Source organism: Haliaeetus albicilla, chromosome W, assembly GCF_947461875.1.
Source record: "Haliaeetus albicilla chromosome W, bHalAlb1.1, whole genome shotgun sequence".
In the NCBI taxonomy this organism is placed as follows: Eukaryota; Metazoa; Chordata; class Aves; order Accipitriformes; family Accipitridae; genus Haliaeetus; species Haliaeetus albicilla.
Window position 1 is genome coordinate 28,052,682 of NC_091515.1, and position 23,035 is coordinate 28,075,716.

Below are 23,035 nucleotides of genomic sequence, written 5' to 3' on the forward strand. Positions count from 1 at the left end.
TGCTTTGGTAGATAAAACTCTGGTAAAAAGATGTTTTAGTTTCTGGACTCTGGTGCTTAAGAATGTGGGACTAAACTCCTTTGTCTTGTCAACAATGGGATGCTTTAGGATGTCAGAAGCAAAATCCTAACCTTCTGGGGACCTTAAATGTCAAAACCAGAGGCAGTATGGATTTTGCACAGTAGAAATACAGAACAGCAGAGCAGATATGTAGAGACTTTGCATTTGTGGAGTTGGGCCTAAATCCCAAACCATTCTTGTTGCTGTGAAGGGAAATTCAGACTGAACATGTCTTACAGTCATTGACAAAGGCCCCACTAAGGATAATCAGTGAAATTCTCAAAAAGAACAGCAGGATTCACATCTGGAGCGTAAGTCAAAGCCTCAGTTCTGAGCCCTAGTTTGCAGGTAGAAAATGTGTTCTCATCACATACCTAATGAGTGACTTTTTGTAATAGTATGTATATTGCTCTATCATCTTCTGCCTCACATTCAGGGGTCTGCAAGTTTGGGTCTTCAGATTCACAGCAGACTATTGCTGTACTGCCAAATCTGACTAGTTAAGGAACTTTGGAAGCCTAAATATAATGCTAAATAGATATGTTAAAGATATTTTTGAAAAAGCTGTTTTGTTAATTAATATCCACACATTCCTTACATAATCTTTGGTCAAATTAAGCAAGAATTAATAAATAGAGTAGATTAACAAAATACTAGCTGGTATTTGTTGCTTCTGGTTTTGTAGCAATGACACTGAGAAGGGTTCAGTTAATTTTTTTTTTTTTTTTTTTTATTCCTGGTTGGTAGGTATTAAATATCCTTCTCAGGCCTATGAAAAACTTTTACTATATAAAGGGCAGACTTCTACTTTACAAAGCAGTATCCTAACTAAAATCAACAAACGCACTTTGTGTGGATGTGTCAGAATTTTATCAACTTTTATGAAATAAATATGCTATGATCAGAGTTTAATCAACTGGAACAAAGTTTAACAGTAGAGAAATTGAAGATATTCCAAATTAATTATTGCTTTCATTCTGCTTTCTTTTTGGATGGTAACAGCTCAATAGTATTTGTAATAAAAGGGAATAGTTATTTAGCACTTTATATGTTCAGCGTGTTGTACATCCACTAGCTAATCAGTCTGTCACCTTGGTGAGGCAGGTAAGTCGGTAATTATTATCCCAGTGATTGTAGGTGGGGCAATGGAGACAAAGGCTATGTCCACATTAGCAAGTAATGTGGACAGGAGAGAGTGGGTCTGTAGGGCAAAACAGTACGTGTTGAGATCCTGATGTCCATGTTCCAGGGCTTGGGGTTGTTTGGTTTTTTTTTGCTTCAGATCAAGTCTAGTCTGATCTCAGGGACTAAATGCCTATTTGTGGCTAGAATGTATTAAGTGTGGTCTTTAAGTACATCTTGAAAGATGTACTCCGTTTCCATTTCCCTTCTTAATTTCATTCTAAAGGAATCCAGTTCCTCACTTGGGGATTCTTAGTTGCTAATGAATAGTATATGCATAGTAAGCAGGGACAATCGGGAGGTTCACTTCAAAAGTGTGCTCCTGAACCTAACTTAGGTCCAAAGGGATACTCTGGAGAGTGATTTCAAGTGGGAGTTTTGCCATGCCTACAGACTGAGAAAGCCAAGCATTCATTTACGGTTGGACTCAATGATCTTAAAGGTCTTTTCCAACCTAAACAATTCTATGATTTTATGATTTTCAGAGCTGCTAAGCACAGCTCAAGTGGCAAAAGGCTTATGTTTGCTGGACATCTCTAAGTAGTGTTTTATGTACACAGAATAAAAACTTGGCCCTAGTGATTGAATACTACTTTGCACAAAAGTGGTAGACCTGGCATTTCACCTCAGGAACTTTCCTTCCCTGTTAGTGCTGGGTGATAATGAAATATTAATCCTTTAAATAGATTGATTTAGTTTTAGAAACATCTGTTAATTACGTCTGATTCTCATGAAGAACTTGAGGTGTGTATTCTCTTTTTTCTGTATATCAGTGTCAGTAATAACATCAAAATCATTAGTCTGTTAGGTGAAAACACTTTGAATGTTTTGTACTCTTTATGGTATTTCTATATTTTAAATTGTCTAAGCCATTGACGGTGTTTCACTTGTCCATTGCCTTGCTTTCCACGTTAGACTGTAGAAAGTTTATATAGTAACCTAATTGATTAGGGAAGTTTTTATTCTTTGATTAGGCAGTGTCAAAACTATTCAGTTATTTGTCTTTGTTGACACCTAAATTACCAGTCTTTTTTTGTTTGATTTGACTTCCTTTCAGGTAATGGTTATAACTACTGTCAATTCACATCACTGAATTCAAGGGAAGCATCAGTGAAGTAGGAGACGAGAATTAATGTTTCTGATGTTGTTAAAAATAAGAAAGCAAGCAGGGAAAACTGCAAACAAAATTTTCAGGCTGTCTTTGTCAGGAAGAAACAAGACAGCTCCCCTTCTGCTTCTCTTTGCATGTGCATGTATATTCACACAGCCTTTAAATTAACTTTGACCTAGGCAATATGTGTAGCTGCACAACAGTATTCTTAGATTGAGAGGTTTGAAGTTGACTTTCCCATGTGTCAGTTCTAAGTCTACCAAAATGACCCTGACTTCTGAATTTTCTCCTACACTTAAACTGGGCCAGGTGTCTGTAACTTGATTTACAATTATCTTTTACACGTTTCTCAGAAGTGCTTTACAAAGGTTATTGGTCACCAATAAAAATGGAAAAGGAACAGTTTAAGTTAATAAAGAGATGGGAAGCTTTTGGTCAGATAGATAATAGAAAAGGTTTAGAGTGTTGGAGAAGTGTGTCTCAGAAAATATCCTAGATTAATTAGAAGGGGAAAAAAAAAATCTTACTCAGCCGAGTTTGTAAGGAAGTGAACTATTACATTCTAATGTTATAAGAGTCAAATACTCCCCTAATTGTGGTCTTCTTGACAGCAAAAGGCTCCCATCCTTAGGTAGGCTATAGAACATTGCTATGGGTGATGTATTATTTTTAAATAATAAGAAAAATAGTTGTTTATTAAGTGAGATGAAGAAGACAAAGCAAATTGGGTGGAAACTGAGACAAGACTGGATTTGGACCTAGGAAATGAGCTAGCTGAATTCACAGGACGTGGAAATATAAAACATGAACTTTCTTGTCGATCATTCTCCAACTTCATGGACCAAGAGAATCTCAGACAATTTTTCTCTTATGGTTTCAAAGAAAATTAATAAATATCTCCTGAATTTAATTAGAAAGATGATAATTTCAAGTAAACAAATCATAGTGTAATTGCATCATGCATTAGTTTCTAAGATTGCCAGTAAAATTCATAATGGTAAATATGAACAGATGCATCTTTTTATGTTAGCAATCCTTCCTAGCAAAAGCCAAGACAACATTATTCTTTAATAACATCTCTTTCCCTGTATTGGGTTTACATGGCGGGGGGCTGCGGGGGTGGCTTCTGTGAGAATTCACCAGAAGCTGCCCCCATGTTGGGCAGAGCCAGTTTCGGCCAACTCCAAGATGGACCCGCTGCTGGCCAAAGCTGAGACAATCAGTAAAGCTGGTAGCGCCTCTGTGATAACATATTTAAGAAAGGGTAAAAAAACACTGCACAACAGCAGCTGAGAGGAATGAAGGAAGTGAGAGAAACAACCCTGCAGACACCAAGGTCAGTGAAGAAGGAGGGGGAGGAGATGCTCCAGGCACCAGAGCAGAGATTCCCCTGCAGCCTGTGGGGAAGACCATGGTGAGGCAGGCTGTCCCCCTGCAGCCCAGGGAGGACCCCACACCACTGCAGGTGTATATGTCCTGAAGGAAGCTGCAGCTCACGGAGAACCTATGCTAGAGCAGGCTCCTAGCAGGAATTGCAGCCTGTGGAGAGGGGCTCACACAGGTGCAGTCTGTTCTTGAAGGAAATGGACCCATGCTGGAGCAGTTTGTGAAGGACTCTGTCCTGTGGGAGGGACCCCATGCTGGAGCAGGGGAAAAATGTGAGGAAGGAGCAGCAGAGAGGAAGTGTTATGAACTGACTGCAACCCCCATTCCCCTGGGCTGCCCCGGGGATGGCTGGGGGGGAGGATGTAGAAGAGTTAAGAGTGAAGTTGAGCCTGAGAAGAAGGGAGGGGTGGGAGTAAAGTGTTTTTAGTTTTGTTCGTATTTCTTACTATCCTACTCTGTTACAATTAATTGGCAATAAATTAGATTAATTTCCCCAAGTCTAAAGATGAAGTCACTTTTCAGGACAGCATTTATAAAGCTTGGTATTTGTACATAACTAAGTTACACATGCAAAAAAAAATATTGTGGAGCAGCTGATATGTGATAACTAATCACGCCATGGTAACTTGGTTCTTGGACTCCTCCTTCCTTCCCTTTTTAAAAAGCTATTTAGATACTTGGGTTACTAAGTGATGTGCAGAAATTTTTCTAAAGCATCTAATGCTTTTTATTCTTTATTTTTAAAGAATGCCTCTGAAATGATTAAAACCCCTTGCAATATATTATCTTTATAAATTTTCTACCCTTATTTACATTAATAGAGCCATAGTTTGCAGTAATCTGTTGGGAATACTTAAAGAGTAAGGATGTAAGAATAAAATCCTTAATAAGGTTTCTATGATTAACCTTTCCTGAGGTCATTATCGCTTTCCTTAATTTATTTTTTCCAAGCTGTTCTGTAACTTAATTTTTTTAAGAAGTGTGACTGTATATTTGCTGTACTACTGAAAACAGTAAAATTGGTAACAGGAGATCATGAAATGGTTTATTATTATTATTGAAAATGGTCTGAAACTCTCTTCTGTTCACTTACATGGTGTCCTGGTTTCAGCTGGGATAGAGTTTATTTTCTTTTTAGTAGCTGGTACAGTTGTTTTGATCTGATTACATTTAGGCCCTAACCATTAAATCATTTCCTTAAAGTTGTAATTTATGCAATGGAAACAAATGGTGACATTTTACAAAAATATTCTGTTTGGTCTGACTGTGGGCCTGGTATTAAGTAAAAAAATTTTTTAAAAAAAACCAACAAGTTTTAGCTTCAGGATTTTCTCTTTGAACTGTACACCAAACATTTTTCTGACAGCTATTCATATACTAAACTTAGTACAATGCTTGCTTAACACATTGGATAGAAGTAACTTCAGAAGAAAAAGAAACCAAAATGCCAATGATAACATATTATAAAAGGTTTAATTTCTCTTGATTTCATCTTTTTTTGTATTTCAGTGTCCTAGTTTTGGCTGGAATAGAGTTAATTTTCTTTCTAGTAGCTGGTATAGTGTTACAGTTTGGATTTAATATAAGAATAATGTTGATAACACACTGATGTTTTCAGGTGTTGCCAAGTAGTGTTTAAACTAAGTCAAGGATTTTTCAGCTTCTCATGCCCAGCCAGCAAGCAGGCTGGAGGGGCATAAGAAGTTGGGAGGGGACACAGCCAGGACAGCCTACCCAAACTGGCCAAAGGGGGATTCCATACCATAAGACGTCATGCCTAGTATATAAACTGGAGGGAGTTGGCATGGAAGGGATCGCTGCTCAGGAACTAACTGGGCATTGGTCAGCGAGTAGTGAGCAAAAGCACTGTGTATCACTTGTTTTGTATATTTCATTTCTTGTATTATTATTATTGTCATTGTATTATTGTTATTATTATAATTATTAGTTTCTTCCTTTCTGTCCTATTAAACTGTTCTTAACTCAAGAGTTTAACTTTTTTCCCCCCATCCCACTGGGTGGAGGGGGAGTGAGTGAGCAGCTGCATGGTGCTTAGTTGCTGGCTGGGGTTAAAGCATGACACATGGTTCAAAGATCTTCAGGGGGAGATTGAACAGCTGGATGTGGGTTTGTATGAAGGAGCTATGTCTGAATGGCACACAGTCAATGGAGGTGATACTTCATTCTTTGGTGGTGAATGGGGATCTCTAAATTGTAAATTCTGCAAAATGATATCCAAAGCCATATGGGGAGTCTGTTAATCAGAAATTATGAAGTTAGTGGAAGGAGTAGTGTTTATATTAATATGTTTCCTTGTGTTGAAAAATAATAGTTTTCAAAGGGACTTTTATAATAAAAGATTGAAGGCCTTTAGGGCAACAGTAGTGTTATGCTGTTACTTTTTTATACATCTAAAAGGGCTAGGCTATTTTTTTAGTCATTATAAGCTATTATCTGTAGTTTCTGTCTGTGTATCCAGGGCAGGCCTGAGAACAAAGAAAACATTCTTAACTTCTGTTGTATTTCCCAGAGTTTGTTTTTCACAAGACACAGTGTTCCAATCCCACTTAAACTGTAGCCTCTAAATCTGTTTTATCTGATTTAGAGACTAAAATTCATCAAAAAGTTTTTCTATTTTTAACTTAAAAGAATTTAAGATCAATTGGGCTTCCTCCACAAGTTCACGTACATGTGCCTTCTTGCAGTTGCTGAAGAAGGACTTGCAGGCTTGGTGTAATTTTAAATAAGCCAGTTGACAGCTGTTGTGTGTTGTTATTGACAGCTGGTTGTGTGCCTAGTTACTTGTTTTTTTGGTTGAACTGAAATTATAATATAAAAAATTTATGAAGAATGTTGACTTGTGTGGATAACGCTTTAATAGCTGAAAATGTAAGCTAAAAATCTGGACTTGAACACTCTTCATTTGACTGTTATGAAAAGGAATGACATAAAATAAATGTTTATTTCCTGGAAGTAAAAGTTTCCTTTCGAAAAAGAAAAAAAAAAAAAAGACAAACAAGCTACAAGTCCTCCCCCCTCCTTGTGCGAGCTGAAATTGCATTATGATTTTTGTCAGGATATCAGAATAGGAACTGATTCCCTACCTAAGTATGTTCTTAAGTATCTTGTTCCCTAACAAATAAAAATGACTAGAAATATATTTGAGTCAGTTTTGCAAAACCATAAGTAAGTATATGTATTGGCTTTGTGTGGCAAGGTTTTGATAGCGGGGGGGGGGGTTACAGGGGTGGCTTCTGTGAGAAGCTGCTGGAAGCTTCCCCTATGTCTGACAGAGCCAATGCCAGCCGGCTCTAAGATGGACCTGCCGCCAGCCAAGGCCGAGCCAATCAGCAACAGTGGTAGCGCCTCTGGGATAACATATTCAAGAAGGGGGAAAAAAGTTGCGGCAGCACAGAAACGGCAGCCAGAGAGAGGAGTGAGAACATGTGAGAGAAACAACCCTGCAGACACCAAGGTCAGTGAAGAAGGAAGGGGAGGAGGTGCTCCAGGCACTGGAGCAGAGATTCCCCTGCAGCCCGTGGTGAAGACCATGGTGAGGCAGGCTGTCCCCCTGCAGCCCATGGAGGTCCACAGTGGAGCAGATATCCACCTGTGGCCCATGGAGGACCCCACGCCAGAGCAGGTGGATTCCCAAAGGAGGCTGTGACCCCATGGGAAGCCCACGCTGGAGCAGGCTCCTGGCAGGACCTGCGGATCCGTGGAGAGAGAGGAGCCCACACTGGAGCAGGTTTTCTGGCAGGACTTGTGACCCCACGGTGGAGCCACGCTGGAGCAGTGTGCTCCTGAAGGACTGCACGCCGTGGAAGGGACCCATGCTGGAGCAGTTTGTGAAGAACTGCAGCCCATGGGAAGGACCCACGTTGGAGAAGTTTGTGGAGGACTGTCTCCTGTGGGAGGGACCCCACGCTGGAGCAGGGGAAGAGTATAAGGAGTCCTGCCCCTGAAGAGGATGAAGTGGCAGAGACAACATGTGATGAACTGACCCCCACCCCCATTCCCTGTCCCCCTGGGGGAGGGTAGGTAGAGAATCCAGGAGTGAAGTTGTGCCCAGGAAGAAGGGAGGAGTGGAGGGAAGGTGTTTTGAGATTTGGTTTTATTTCTCGTTAACCTACTCTGGTTGAATGGCAATAAATTGAGTTAATTTTCCCCAAGCTGAGTCTGTTTTGCCTGTGATGGTAATTGGTTGAGTGATCTCTCCCTGTCCTTATCTCAACCCACAAGCCCTTTTTTTATATTTTCTCTCCCCTGTCCAGCTGAGGAGGGGGGAGTGATAGAGCAGCTTTGGTGGGTACCACTAGTGAAAAGTAGAAATATTGAAATGCTTATAAAACCTTAATTATCTAGTGACTTAAGTGAATTTATGATTTTTCCTCAGATGCAGAGTTAACGCAGGATTTATAATGTTAATAACTTTTATGCCAGTGAACAGCTTGTGGACTTCTATTAAACAAAAAGCCACATAACATTTCAAGTGAGAGCAGAACTATGATGAAAATTTGGGAGAGAAAGGAGATGGCTTTTTATAAGATACATAAAGCTGTACCTCATTAGTATAGCTTATTTGCTAGAGCTGATGCTGTTTGAATAAAACAGTAGTTGTAACTCAGTGCTTCTAATTCTTGCATTTATTAAGACTTCTCATACTGTAAAAGTATCAGTGAGTAGATACTGTTTCTGAAAGGCAACAAGGAAGACTGCTTATCTATAATTTCTATTGTGTTCTGATTGAGATAATCTTATGATTTTTAATGCCTTTTTAATAGGGAGCAGTTATTTATTAATCTAGCCATTTTTGGTTGATATTTTATGTGTGTGTATATATAAATTCTATAAAAACATTGCAAAAAATTATAAAAACTTCTTGAGGAGTTGCTGATTTGGTATATACAAGGTTACGTCATCAAATCTAAATAAATACGTACTTTCAGCCTATAACAAGCTGCTAGGTAATTATAAAGAGAAGCAGCAGCTTTTCTTGAAGAGAATGTTGGGAGTATTAGAACCATTAGTTTTGATTTGTCTGAAAAGGCCGGAAACAATTTTCCTTTTAGCTACTGAATTAGCTCAGCTGAGCAGGTGGACAGAATGGAGCTGAATTCAAGCTAGTCTGGCTGAATGGACACTACAGGTGAATGCTGTCTGCATAATAATGCAGTGCTCTGTTGTGCTGCTAATAATTTTGCAGAAGAAATTGAATATTACGCTGTTCTTTTCAGGCATAGGAAAGCAATGCTTTAAATGACACAGTGTGTTAATACACTGTGCTGTTATGAATGCAAATGCAAAATGAAGTGACCAGATGCTTTGACTGGTAAAAGCTGGCTGTTTGTCCTTGGTATCTTCTAATATCATGTTCTTAGTGACCCAATAAAAGCTTATGTCCTTCCTTTCCCCCAAGGTTAATTTTTTTTATATTATTTTTTTTAGTTTTCATTTATTTTCATGAGCAAATACTGCACCTGAAAGTGACATTTCATTTCAATAATTGTGTAGTTAGCATCAAAATACCTGTATGGTATAGTGCATAAGGCTAGCAAGGATGTCATCTCGGAACTTAGCTATTCAATTTGCTTTCTTTTGCTCTTTTTTTTTTGTTTTTAAATAAAAAGCAGGGATTTCTTTGTGTGTGTGTGTGTGTAGAATCTAATTATTATTTTAATTACAAACTTGTTCTTTGATAATATTGCCCTTGACCTGATTTCTTAAACCTGCAGAGTACCAGTGGTAATTTGTATCTATAAAGTCTTCATCACTCTGTGTGTGTCTGTGTACACACATGAAAGTATGCACATAGGTATATTGATATTAAAATATACAAGGAACATGATTAAAACATGAATTTATTTAATGACTTATTATTACCTGTCTTGCTAGATTTGAAATGGTTGAAATTATACTTGGAGTCTCTCCTGAGATACAATAATATAGAAGTTGTATTGTTCCTGTCCAGCTAGAGAGCTGGCTGGCCCTGGTTAATCTGTATGGGAACATGGCCAGCTTCCATGAGGAGTGTTGGTGAAGGGGAGCTGGCTGGGCTCCCCCCTCTCCTTGCTGGTGGATAAAGTCTGTGGAGGGGCTAGTTTCCTTTGAGAGGGGCTGCTTGGTTCATATACAGCTCCTTACAATGGCTGTGAAGACATAGAAGTGCAAGAGGACAGCAAAAAATAAATTGCTGGTGACTCTTTCCAAGGGAAATAGCCATTAAAAAGCACTCTTAAGTTAAGGTCAACCCACTGTAAGCAGCAGGAAATGTGTCACAATATTTGGAACTGTGCTTCCTTCTGGGTGGATTTATAATGCTGTTGCCCTTGGAACCAGTATGGATTTCTCTGTGTGCACATGCGTGTGGGTGGGTGTTGTGAGAGACAGATAAAACTGTAAGTGACCCTTTAAATTTAGGACCAAGGGGAAATACAAATTCAACACTTGAGTCCCTCAGATTATGTGAGAGATGAAAATAAAAACTGAGTAGTTTTCATCTTCCTATCATGTCAGAGCTCTTTATTGTGAACTTTCATCTAGTTTGGTCTGTGCATACTCACTGGGGGAGAAAGGATGAAAGAATATTATTAGTTTTAAGGAACAAGTCTTTCGGGGACATAGCCTCTCTTAGCATTTCTTAATATCCTGTGAGAAACTGTTACTTTGAACAGTGGCTTTCATAAGGAAGAACTATGTTTTGTGCATAGCCAAGGAAGCAATAGCTGCACTCTTAGAGCCTTAATGTGAGGGGAAAGAGGGAAAGGATTTCACAATGCATTCTCAAGGCTGGTAACTGGAAAGTTATATCCTCTTTAGTTTAGCCTTGCCTTCCCACCTCCCTCAGATTACCTCCTATTCTGTTCCTTTATTGGAGGTTATGGCTAGAATTATCCATATGATTTCTAGGTAAAGATTCCTCTGTGTGTGTGCTTTTTTTTTTTTTTTTAAATCTTATTTTATTTAATTTTATGGAAGAGTGTTTTTGTTTGTTCCTTATCAAATGGCTAATGTACCTCTTCCCCCCCCACCTGAAGTTTAATTATGTAATCACATGTAATGACACTGAGGCAAATCTGAGACAACAGAGTAGCCAGGATGACAAGTATATGGGAGTGAGATGAATGCTCTTTTAAGAAACGTCTATGAGTTGCCTTGAAACTAGGTAGGTGTAGGTCTAGATAGTTACTGCTTGTTCAGTCTTCTTAATAAGAAAGAGGAGCGTGAAGAAGTTCTTTACACTGGTACAAGGAAAAAGGGTTAAATATGAGAAGAAAATATTTACTGTAAGACTTAATACTATCTTAACAGTGTAAGTTAAATATTTATGTTTATGGTACTCTCAAGATGTACTCTCTTTGGAAACCAATAAAGATATACAATGAATAATAAATATTGTAAGGTATATTTTTTAAAAATTCATGTTATCCATGAGGATTCAAGTTGGTGGAAGGCTTTGGTTGCAAGACCCTGGACTTGTATTTTTTTGTGTTTTTTTGTGGTTTGATTGAAGTAAGAATTACTTTATCATTTTAGTACAGGTGGTATGTTTGAGCCTTGGAAACTTCCTTCTCTCTTTTGGGTGTAGTGCTGTCGTGGTTTAACCCCAGCCAGCAACTAAGCACCACGCAGCCGCTCACTCACTCCCCCCCCATCCAGTGGGATGGGGGAGAAAATCAGGAAAAGAAGTAAAACTCCTGGGTTGAGATAAGAACGATTTAATAGAACAGAAAAGAAGAAACTAATAATGATAATGATAACACTAATAAAATGACAACAGTAGTAATAAAAGGATTGAAATGTACAAATGATGCGCAGGGCAATTGCTCACCACCCGCCGACCGACACCCAGCCAGTCCCCGAGCGGCGAATCCCTGCCCCCCCACTTCCTAGTTCCTAAACTAGATGGGACATCACATGGTATGGAATACACTGTTGGCCACTTTGGGTCAGGTGCCCTGGCTGGGCATGAGAAGCTGAAAAATCCTTGACTGTAGTCTAAACACTACTGAGCAACAACTGAAAACATCAGTGTTATCAACATTCTTCACATACTGAACTCAAAACATAGCACTGTACCAGCTACTAGGAAGACAGTTAACTACATCCCAGCTGAAACCAGGACAAGTGCTGACTGAGCAAATGGAAGTTATGGATAATGGAAACTATAAGACAAGCATCTGAATACTGATATTTGATATATAGTAGCTTTATGTTTCTAACATAAGTTGATAATAATACTAGTAAGTTGACTCTGTCTAATTATGTATTCATAAACAGCTATCATGTTTTTATCTTACTAGCACAAAGGATGTGGAGTGTTCTGAAGCACAAACAACCAAAAAGCACAAGCAGAAGAGTCATGGGGGATAGTTTTACTATCTTCCCCAGCAGTATATTATATAGCACAATGAGATCCCAAATAGCTGCATGGGAGAAATGTTCTTAACCCATCATGTTAGAAGAACCAGCTTGATCTGCATTTATGTTTTGTACCACCTAATAATGTTCTTTCTTTTGCACAACTAAATAACATATAAAAAGGTTCTAAACCAAAGTATCAGTTGCCAGCAGGTCAAGGGAGGTGATTCTCCTCCTCTGCTCTGCTCTGGTGAGACCCCACCTGGAGTACTGCATCCAGCTCTGGGGCCCTAGCACAAGAAAGACATGGAGCTGTTGGAGCGGGTCCAGACGAGGGCCACGAAGATGATCAGAGGCCTGGAACACCTCTCCTATGAAGAAAGGCTGATAGTCAGGATTGTTCAGCCTGGAAAAGGCTCCAGGGAGACCTTATTGTGGTCTTTCAGTATATAAAGGGGACTTATACGAAAGCTGGAGAGAGACTTTTTGCCAGTGCCTGTAGTGACAGGATGAGGGGTAATGGCTTTAAACTGAAAGATGGTAAATTCAGATTAGATATTAGGAAGAAATTCTTCACAATGAGGGTGGTGTGACACTGGAACAGGCTGCCCAGAGAAGTTGTGGATGCCCCTTCCCTGGAAGTGTTCAAGTCCGGGTTGGATGGGGCTTTGAGCAACCTGATCTAGTGGAAGATGTCCCTGCCCATGGCAGGGGGATTGGACTAGATGATCTTTGAATGTCCCTTGCAACCGAAGCCATTCTATGATTCTATTTGTGTTTGGTTATTATAAGGAAAAGTAATTCTTTTCAGAAGGAATGCTCCATGATATCTAGGCTAAAGCCTAGAATTTGAGTGAATCTCTCTTCTGGAAACAGTGGCCAACCATTTTTGAGGGGGAAAAAAACCATGAAAGCACTAAGAAGCACTTGCTGTTCTTAGTCTCTCATTTAAGATAGTGATATTTAATAATATAAAAAATGCTGCTTGACATAAATATTGTACCATAACAAAAGTATAACTATTCCTATGACTTCTGTTTTCAGTAAAGAGGTGTTTATGCTGGCTTTGGTATGATAAAACAATTCATTTTGAAAGCATTTATACATTCTAAGAAACAAAATGCTCTGCAGTATCCTTTGATTTCCTGGATGGAGGCCCTTAATACAAGTGGGAGGTCAAAAGTTAATGTTAGGTTGTCAAAACAGACCTTACAAGTGTAAAATATGTTAAATATTACCATCACCCCCCCCCCCTTTGGAAAGTGTACTTTTATGTTTTTGCACTTCAGTTTTTAACATATTATTAAAAATTAACAAATTATATAACATACTGGGTTTTAATCTGCATTTCTGATGTATACAAATATATATCAAGTATACTTTCCAGATATTACAGTACTTATTTAAAATATCAATTAGAAAATCAAGCACCAAATATTTTATCTACAATTCATGAAAGCAGAATGTACAAAGTATAAAGTTATATTTGTGAAGTAAATGTGTTTTTTTTTGTTTCCTAGATATGTTTTGGTACATGATAATTACTTATAATATTAGAAAACATCAAGAGATCCAGACTCATCTTTTCCAGTTATAATGACTGAAATTTCATTCAGTGGAGAAAAATGTTAGCCAGTGGGACTGGAGGGGGACAACAGGACAAATTAGGAGGAGCTGTTGATTCCCTCGAGGGTAGAGAGGCCTTACAGAGAGATCTTGATAGATTAGAGTGCTGGGCAATCACCAACTGTGTGAAATTTAACAAGAACAAATGCTGGATTCTGCACCTGGGATGGTGTAATCCTGGGTGTACATATAGACTGGGGGACAAGAGGCTGGAGTGCAGCCCTGCAGAAAGGGATCTGGGGGTTTTGGTTGATGGTAAGCTCAATATGAGTCAACAATGTGCCCTGGCAGCCAAAAAGGCCAACTGTGTCCTGGGGTGCATTAAGCTCAGTATAGCTAACCTGTCGAAAGAAGTGATTGTCCCATTATACTCAGGATTGGTGCGGCCTCACCTGGGCTCCACATTATTAGAAGGACATCAAACTGTTAGAATGTGTCCAAAGGAGGGCAACAAAGATGGTGAAAGGCCTTGAGAGCATGACTTATGAGGAGTGGCTGAGGATACCTAGGTTTGCTCAGCTTAGAGAAGACTGAGGGGTGACCTCATTGCTGTCTACAACTTCCTCAAGGGGGGCAGTGGAGGGGGAGGTGCTGATCTATTCTCTGCCGTGTCTGGTGACAGGACCTGAGGGAATGGCTTAAAGCTGCATCAGGGGAAGTTCAGATTAGATATTAGGAAATAGTTCTTCACTGAGATGGTAGTCAAGCACCGGAATAAGCTCCCCAGGGAAGTGGTCATGGCCCCAAGCCTGTCAGTGTTAAAGAAGTATTTGGACAATGCTCTTAGATATATGGTTTAACGTTTAGGTTGCCCTGTGTGGAGTCAGGAGTTGGACTCCGTGATCCTCATGGGCCCCTTCCAATTCCATGATTCAAAGCATATTCTGCTTTACCAATTTGTACTTTAATTTTTGCAGGGTGTGCGCCAGAAAAAATAGTAGTAATGCAATAAATTGTGCATGTTTGTGTATAAGGGGTTACTGCTGCATTTAAGCAACTTGACTACCTTCCTGGCTCTGCTATGAGTGTGGTATCAGTGAATGTTTTGATCTTCTCATAATGCCAATCATGGGAATTTAAAAGGTCAAAAATATATAAAAATAGTGAAATCAAGGTTTGACTTCAGTGCTGTAATAGTTTTAAACCCCACTCTCCACTAGGAATAATGCTGTAATCATTGCAGCTTTGCTTAGATAACCTCGGAGATTCGTTATTCCCACCTTTTCCTTGTTTTGTTGTAGTTAATAATGTTGCTTGTGTTCTTTAAAAAAAAAAATACTTGAAACTTTTTTTTGTTTGCTTTTCTTGTAACAGTATAAAAATATTGACTTTCTTCCCCTTGATCATAACAATCTAAGAGAAGCTATTAATGTGAAGATTTCATAAGTTCCTGTATATTGTGCTGAAAATGACTGTATTAACTTCTGTCCTGGTTTTGGCTGGGATAGAGTTAATTTTCTTTCTACTAGCTGGTATAGTGTTATGTTTTGGATTTAGTATGAGAAGAATGTTGATAACACACTGATGTTTTCAGTTGATGCTAAGTAATGTTTAGTCTAAAGTCAAGGATTTTTCAGCTTCTCATGCCCAGCCAGCAAGAAGGCTGGAGGGGCACAAGTTGGGAGGGGACACAGCCAGGGCAGCTGACCCAAAGTGGCCAACGGGGTATTCCATACCAAGTGACGTCATGCCTAGTATATAAACTGGGGGGGGGGAGTTGGCCTGGGGGGGCAGACTGCTGCTCAGGAACTAACTGGGCATCAGTCAGCGAGTGGTGAGCAATTGCATTGTGCATCACTTGTTTTGTATATTCCAATTCTATTATTATTATCATTATTAGTTTCTTCCTTTCTGTCCTATTAAACTGTTCTTATCTCAACCCATGAGTTTTACTTTTTTCCCTGATTCTCTCCCCCATCCCACTGGGTGGGGGCAAAGTGAGTGAGCCTAGTTGCGTGGTGCCTAGTTGCTGGCTGGGGTTAAACTACAACTTCCTAATAATTTCTGTGCAATCCCATAAATTTTATTAGATCTATAATTCATATTCTGTTATTCTATTTTAGTGCATTCTGTGCTGGAAATTTTCCATGATTTCCTTTTTCACCAGGACTACTTTTCACACTTTGCCCCTGTACATAGAATCATAGGAACATTTAGGTTGAAAAAGCCCCTTAAGATCATCGAGTCCAACCGTTAACATAACACTACCAAGTCCACCACTAAACCATGTCCCTAAGCGCCATGTAGACATGTCTTTTAAATACCTCCAGGGATGGTGACTCCACCACTTCCCTAGGCAGCCTGTTCCAATGCTTGATAGCCCTTTCGGCCATTTCCTCTTGTCCTATCACCTTTTACCTGGGAAAAGAGACCAACGCCCACCTCGCTACAACCTCCTTTCAGGTAGTTGTAGAGAGTGATAAGGTCTCCCCTCAGCCTCCTTTTCTCCAGCCTGAACAACCCCAGTTCCCTCAGCCACTCCTCATAAGACTTGTGCTCCAGGCCCCTCACCAACTTGGTTGCCCTTCTCTGGACACACTCCAGCACCTCAATGTCTTTCCTGTAGTGAGGGGCCCAAAACTGAACACAGTACTCAAGGTGCGGCCTCACCAGTGCCGAATACAGGGGAACAATCACTTCCATAGTCCTGCTGGCCACACTATTTCTGATACAGGCCAGGATGCCATTGGCCTTCTTGGCCACCTGGGCACACTGCTGGCTCATATTCAGCCGACTGGACCAACATCCCCAGATCCTTTTTCTGCCAGGCAGCTTTCCAGCCACTCTTCCCCAAGCCTGTAGCATTGCATGGGGTTGTTGTGACCTAAGTGCAGGACATATGACACTCCATGCAGTTGAGGAGGGCTAGAAATGTTCTCTTCACTCTTGCTGCTGGCTTAACCACAAGATTAGTCTGTGGGAAGAAACAGGATGGTTTATTGAGCATTGACTTAAGAAGGGACAGACTTGAGGAAGCACATAAGCAGAGAGAAATGACATTTTTATATGTGTATGTGTAGTAGTATACTTTTTTTGTGTATGTGTGGCTATATGAACAAAGACATTTGGTTCAATTCTGTTCCCTTACAGACTTCTAGAAAAGCTGAAGATAGGGGTAGAAACAGTTTTAATTCAGCACCAGTGAATCATAGTCTTTGCAAGTTTTAGCATACCTTTAGATCTCCAAATACAGTTTATCATCAGCCTTATGCTGACAAAGCCTTAGTACAGTGCCACCCAATTAAAGAACCACAAAGCTGAATAAGATATAGACTCCTTAGGTTTTACTTTCTTCTTTGGATTTTAATTTGTTTGCCTATATATTGCAATTTTTATAGACTTACAAAGTGTAAATAATCTGAAATACTGTTTTCTTTAATGTAGTGCAGATGGCTTTATCAGCATGTTTTCTTTCCAATTGTGTGTGATTTTGATTGCTACCTAAATTTCCAGCAAAGAGTTAAAAGAATTACAAGCTTCAATTTTTATTTTATTTTAAAACAGAGTAGATAATACAAACATGTTCTTACCATCTCAGTGGCTAAATTTGTACCTAATGATTTTTTTTTTAGTAATATGGATTCCCTCTTAAAGAAGCATTATGTTGAGCAAAAATGGAAGTTACTTTGTATTCCAATGATTTAGAGACATTTGGTGCAAATAATTTTGCTTTAACTAATGCGTAAGAAAATTTTCGATAAGAGTTAATCATGTCAAAAAGGCATACCATATACTATTCTGTGCTTTATGGGTTCATATCGAACAGACTTTTGTACTAAATGTGTGACATATATCTTGCAGGAAAAAGTGGAAAATATTACGGAATTATTAAAGCAATGTGTGATATGGTAGTTGATTTCACTTCATATATAAGAACATGACTCCATTTTATAAGTTTCAGAAAAAGGGAAAAACTGAGATCTAAGGGTAGCCTGAAGCATTTTTTTTTTGTATGCATATGATGGGTTGACCCTGGCTGGATGCCAGGTGCCCACCAAAGCCACTCTAACACTCCCCCTCCTCAGCTGGACAGGGGAGAGAAAATATAACAAAGGGCTTGTGGGTCGAGATAAGGACAGGGAGAGATCACTCGACCAATTACTGTCACGGGCAAAACAGATTCAACTTGGGGAAAATTAACTCAATTTATTGCCATTCAACCAGAGCAAGGTAATGAGAAATAAAACCAAATCTCAAAACACCTTCCCTCCACCCCTCCCTTCTTCCCAGGCACAACTTCACTCCCGGATTTCTCTACCTAACCCCCCCACCGGCACAGGGGGGACAGGGATGGGGTTTACGGTCATCACATGTTATTTTCTGCCGCTTCATCCGCCTCAGGGGGAAGGCTCATCACACTCTTCCCCTGCTCCAGCGTGGGGTCCCACCCACAGGAGACAGTCCTCCACGAACTTCTCCAACGTGGGTCCTTCCCATGGGCTGCAGGTCTTCACAAACTGCTCCAGCATGGGTCCTTTCCACGGTGTGCAGTCCTTCAGGAGCACACTGCTCCAGCGTGGGTCCCCCACGGGGTCACAAGTCCTGCCAGAAAACCTGCTCTAGCGTGGGGTCCTCTCTCCACAGATCCGCAGGTCCTGCCAGGAGCCTGCTCCAGCGTGGGCTTCCCACGGGGTCACAGCCTCCTTTGGGAACCCACCTGCTCTGGCATGGGGTCCTCCACGGGCTGCAGGTGGATATCTGCTCCACCGTTAACCTCCATGGACTGCAGGGGGACAGCCTGCCTCACCATGGTCTTCACCATGGGCTGCAGGGGAATCTCTGCTCTGGTGCCTGGAGCATCTCCTCCCCCTCCTTCTTCACTGACCTTGGTGTCCACAGGGTTGTTTCTCTTACATGTTCTCACTCCTCTCTCCGGCGGCTGTTTCTCACTGTCTCAACTTTTTTTCCTTCTTAAAAATGTTATCACAGAGGCGTTACCACTGTTGCTGATTGGCTCGGCCTTGGCTGGCGGTGGGTCCATCTTAGAGCCGGCTGGTATGGGCTCTCTCTCGAACACAGGGGAAGCTTCCAGCAGCTTCTTACAGAAGCCACCCCTGTAACCCCCCCCCCCCCGCTACCAAAACCTTGCCACACAAAACCAATACAATGCAGTAGTTCTGCATTGCCTAGGTCTGTAATTTTATAAACTCTTGAGAAAAGTCATGTTCTCTCGCCTTTGATAGATTACATCCTGGTGGCCAGTCAATGCCCTGCAGAGATGGTCTGTGTATTTGGTGCAGTACTCTTTGACCACAGCACAGTCTGGGGATCATAGTGAAGGCTGATTGTGGAAGCAGGCTTGGTCTAACTTTTCAACTTTGGAGAAGTTTGATTGCAATAGCAACCATTTGTGTTTCCACAGAAGTAAAATAGGTCTGTATGTAACATTGTGCTTGATTTTCTGTGAACGTGTGTGTAAGGAAGACTTGTGTTAGAAGTTTGTTTTATACATGTGGGAGATGAGGCTAAAGGCTTCACAACAACGTCCACAGTGTCATGGTCTGTTTGGATCTCAAATTTTCAGGACAACGTACTCTGTGATTTAAACTTTATTTCATGATCTCATTAAGAAATACAACAAACAAACACGATAAACAGGGGCTCAATCCCCTTTTGCTTAGACTAGTCTAGCACATGAATTCACTTATTTACCATTCAAGTCATAAGGTTTCATAACTTATAACCCATAACTCTTAATATCGTGTACCTATGAGCAAAAGAAAAGAATTAGTTACCTAGCCGACAGTGAGAGTGCTCATCCTTCCTCCTCCACGGTGCAGGCATCCCCTGTGTCACACCAGGAAGCATGAAAGCCTCAGCAGTCCAGCTGCTGTTGGATCCGCTTCAAAAGCTTTTTGGGTAAGCTAACGTTTTATACCTTCTAGCTTGGAGGCTTGGTCTATACCGTTTCAATAAGTTAGCAGATTCTGAGGAGACTACAGAACAAAAGATGATGGCTGCAGGAGACAGCAATTTGCAGGTGATAATGGCTGTACAATAGCCCTTTAGTGCTTTCTGGCCACCTGTCCTGCCTAAGTGGTGCTCTGGCTTTGACCTAATGGTGCTGCTCCCAGCGTACATCAGGCCTTAGCATGAGCTGTGTTAGCCAAAAATCTAAGCAGGAGTTGAGTGAACAGTCACGCACAGTAAAGACAAAAGCTTTTAGAGGCTTCCAGGTTAGATTTTGCAGTGTACTACCTCAGAAATACTTAAGGGTTGGCAGCACAGCATCATGCTTTAACCTTACATTGCATTGCTTATGAAATACACTACTCCGAGGCAACTAAAACATTATGTAAAGCATAAGGCTTTCTTTGTCCAGGAAGCCAAATATTAGAGCATGAATGAGGCATGAAAGCTTTATAAAAATGATCAAAATAAAATCCAGGCTGAAAGGCTAAGCAGCACTGCACGCAGGTAAATGCATTGCATTTCTTAGGGGGCTAAGTAGCTAGGTGAACATACAGCATTCATATGGCTGTGCAACTGTTTGTTCTAAATTTCAATTCCTCCTCCTAATTATTCATATGATTTGTTTGCTTAGATAAGCTCTCCTAATCACAGAGAGACTTAATTGGGCCAAAGGAAAAAAATGCTGTGTTAAATTACCAACAAGCAATCTTAACTTTAAATTGTTAAACATTCAGAATGTTAATTTATAACTTATTATATGTGCTTTGTGTAAAGTACAAAGATGCAAAGAAATTTAAAGGAAATAATGACTCTCCACTAATAAATATGAGCCAAATTTTAATTAAAGCTGATTTTATATGTTTCTAATGTTGAAGCTTGCAGAACTATAATTGTTATATTATTTACCTTTCTAACAAATTTATGTATTGGTTGTATATTGCTGCTTACCATAAATGTCCTGAAGGTTGGTGTCATGATTTAACCCCAGCTGGCAATTAAGCACCACACAGCAACTTACTCCCCCCTCACCCAGTGGGATGGGAGAGAGAATTGGAAAAAAACCCCACAAAAAAACAAACCAAAAAAAACCTTGTGGGTTGAGATAAAGACAGTTTAATAGGACAGAAAAGGAAGGGAAACTAATAGTAATAGTAATAATAGACTATACAAAATAAGTGATGCACAGTACAATTGCTCACCACCCACTGACTGATGCCCAGCCAGTCCCCAAGCCACAGTGCCCCCTGGTCAACTCCCCCCAGTTTATATACTGGGCATGATGTCATATGGTATGGAATACCCCTTTGGCTCGTTTGGATCAGCTGTCCTTGCTGTGTCCCCTCCCAGTTTCTTGTGCACTCCCAGCCTCTGCTGTCAGGGCAGTATGAGAAGCTGAAAAGTCCTTGACTTAGTCTAAACACTGCTTAGCAACAACTGAAAACATCAGTGTGTTATCAACATTATTCTCATCCTAAATCCAAAACACAGCACTATAGCAGCTACTAGGAAGAAAATTAACTTTATTCCAGCTGAAACCAGGACAGTTGGCCAAGCAAGATAATTTTTTTTCTTACTCTATGAATTTTTGTGATAGAACGTCTCATAGCAATTCCCTAAAGTTAGTTGTTGAGAACTATATCTTCAGGAATGCAAATTTATGCTTATAATTTTAAATACACAGTGGTATATTCTAGATATTTTGGAGTGTATATTTTGTTTTAGTTGTTAGTTTAGTTATTAACTCATTGCTGTCTTTTTTTTCTACTTCTATTTTGTCTTCAAAATAAAAGTTTTAATTCAGTGTTGCTTCAGTTGTTACTGTGTTACTGCTGTTTTGATATTGAACTGGTGCTTGTAGCAAGCACCTTGCAAGCACCATAACCACTTGACAGTGTTCTGCCCTGGACAAAGCTGTCTGCTTTGTGCAGAAAAGTCATGTTTGTGTCCAGTGGCTGAAGTATATTCTTATTTGTCTTGCAGGCACAGGAGAGAGTGGCAAAAGCACGTTCATCAAACAGATGAGAATCATTCATGGATCAGGTTACTCTGATGAAGACAAAAGGGGCTTTACAAAATTGGTGTACCAGAATATATTTACAGCAATGCAGGCCATGATCAGAGCCATGGATACCCTCAAAATCCCATACAAGTATGAACATAATAAGGTGAGATTTTTGTTTATTTCCATAGCTGAAACTTTTCCTCTTTTATTTTTAGGAAATGTACTGAGGTCACTAAAAATTATATATCCTGTACAAATTATATTTTACCTAAAGTTTAGAAGAAAAGGGCTTCTTGCCTCTAGTTCTCTGCCCTTTGCAATGCTCTGACAACACAGGTGCTGTTCTTAAAAAGATGTCTGGGGGGGTTTTGTCATAGTGAGAGGGTAAAGGGCAGGCTGGTGTTTGCCTGTGACTTTAGTTGTCTTTTTTCCTTTCCTCCCAGCCCATGTTCTGGCCAGAGCACAGTTAAGCCATTTTTCTGGTTTGTACCAGTACTACTTAAGGTTTTCCATTAATATTATATGGGGAAAAAATAAAATTATTAGAAAAATAGGTGGGGATATCTGTTTCTGTGTGAGTATATTATGAAATAAAACTTTTGATACAAGGCCTTAGAATAAGCAAATTCTTTTGAAAGTGATGATATCATTGAAATTTAGAAAGAGAAAATACATTTAAAGCATTTTGTAAGGTTTATCTTTGATTAGCCTAACTTCTTTCCATTTTTTTCCATTCAGAAATTGAAATCAGATGTATAACTGCTATAACTAGTATTAAAAAGGAAATTTGCATGTGTATTTCAGCTCCATGTTTTTGCTGTACATAAAGCACTGAATTTCCTAACAAGCTGACTTATAAAGGTAGTTGATTGTGAAGCGCACATTTTTCTTCAGAATTGGTATTGACTGTCACTTTGCTGTAGTATATGAAAGTCCTAATCATAAATCAGTAAATTATTTCCTTGTATTATACTACAAAGTATATATTCTACAGTTATCGTTCAAATTGAGTGTTGAATTTATATAGAATGTTTTTATACAGTTGAAGTGAATTAGTTAGATGTGGCATAGCTGTTTACACATGGCCAGACCTTTCTAAGTAGAGCTGTTCCCTTTCTCTATATAAAAATAACTTGACTGAAAGTGAGCGAGTCTGTCTGTGCTCAGCTACTTCACAAGCATTCCCATCAGTTCTAATAGGGCTAGGTGTGGAGTAAAGTAAAACTTGCCAAAGTTGTCAGGTTCTAGATGCAATTCCTTTTAAAAACTCGGGGATTTTTTTATTCAGGGGAATTAAAAAATGCAAACTTGGTTCCCCCCCCCCCCCCTTTTTTTTCTGTCCATTGAAAGTGAACTCATTAGCCTTGCAACCTAAAAAACATAGGAAGGGTACT

The 23,035-nt window shown here is 39.8% G+C and overlaps 1 protein-coding gene across 3 annotated transcripts in view; it reads left to right on the forward strand.

The window, feature by feature from the left end:
* The window catches only part of LOC138683532 (guanine nucleotide-binding protein G(q) subunit alpha-like), a 154,247-nt gene that overhangs the window by 18,056 nt on the left and 113,156 nt on the right, over positions 1 to 23,035 (forward strand). For 2 of the 3 annotated variants that reach the window (XM_069775484.1, XM_069775486.1), the window contains exon 2: positions 21,620 to 21,804. In XM_069775484.1, coding sequence (XP_069631585.1) covers positions 21,620 to 21,804 — 185 coding nt within the window. Of the gene's footprint in view, positions 1 to 19,506; positions 19,586 to 21,619; positions 21,805 to 23,035 lie in introns of all 3 variants that reach the window. The other variant, XM_069775485.1, reaches the window with a different exon arrangement.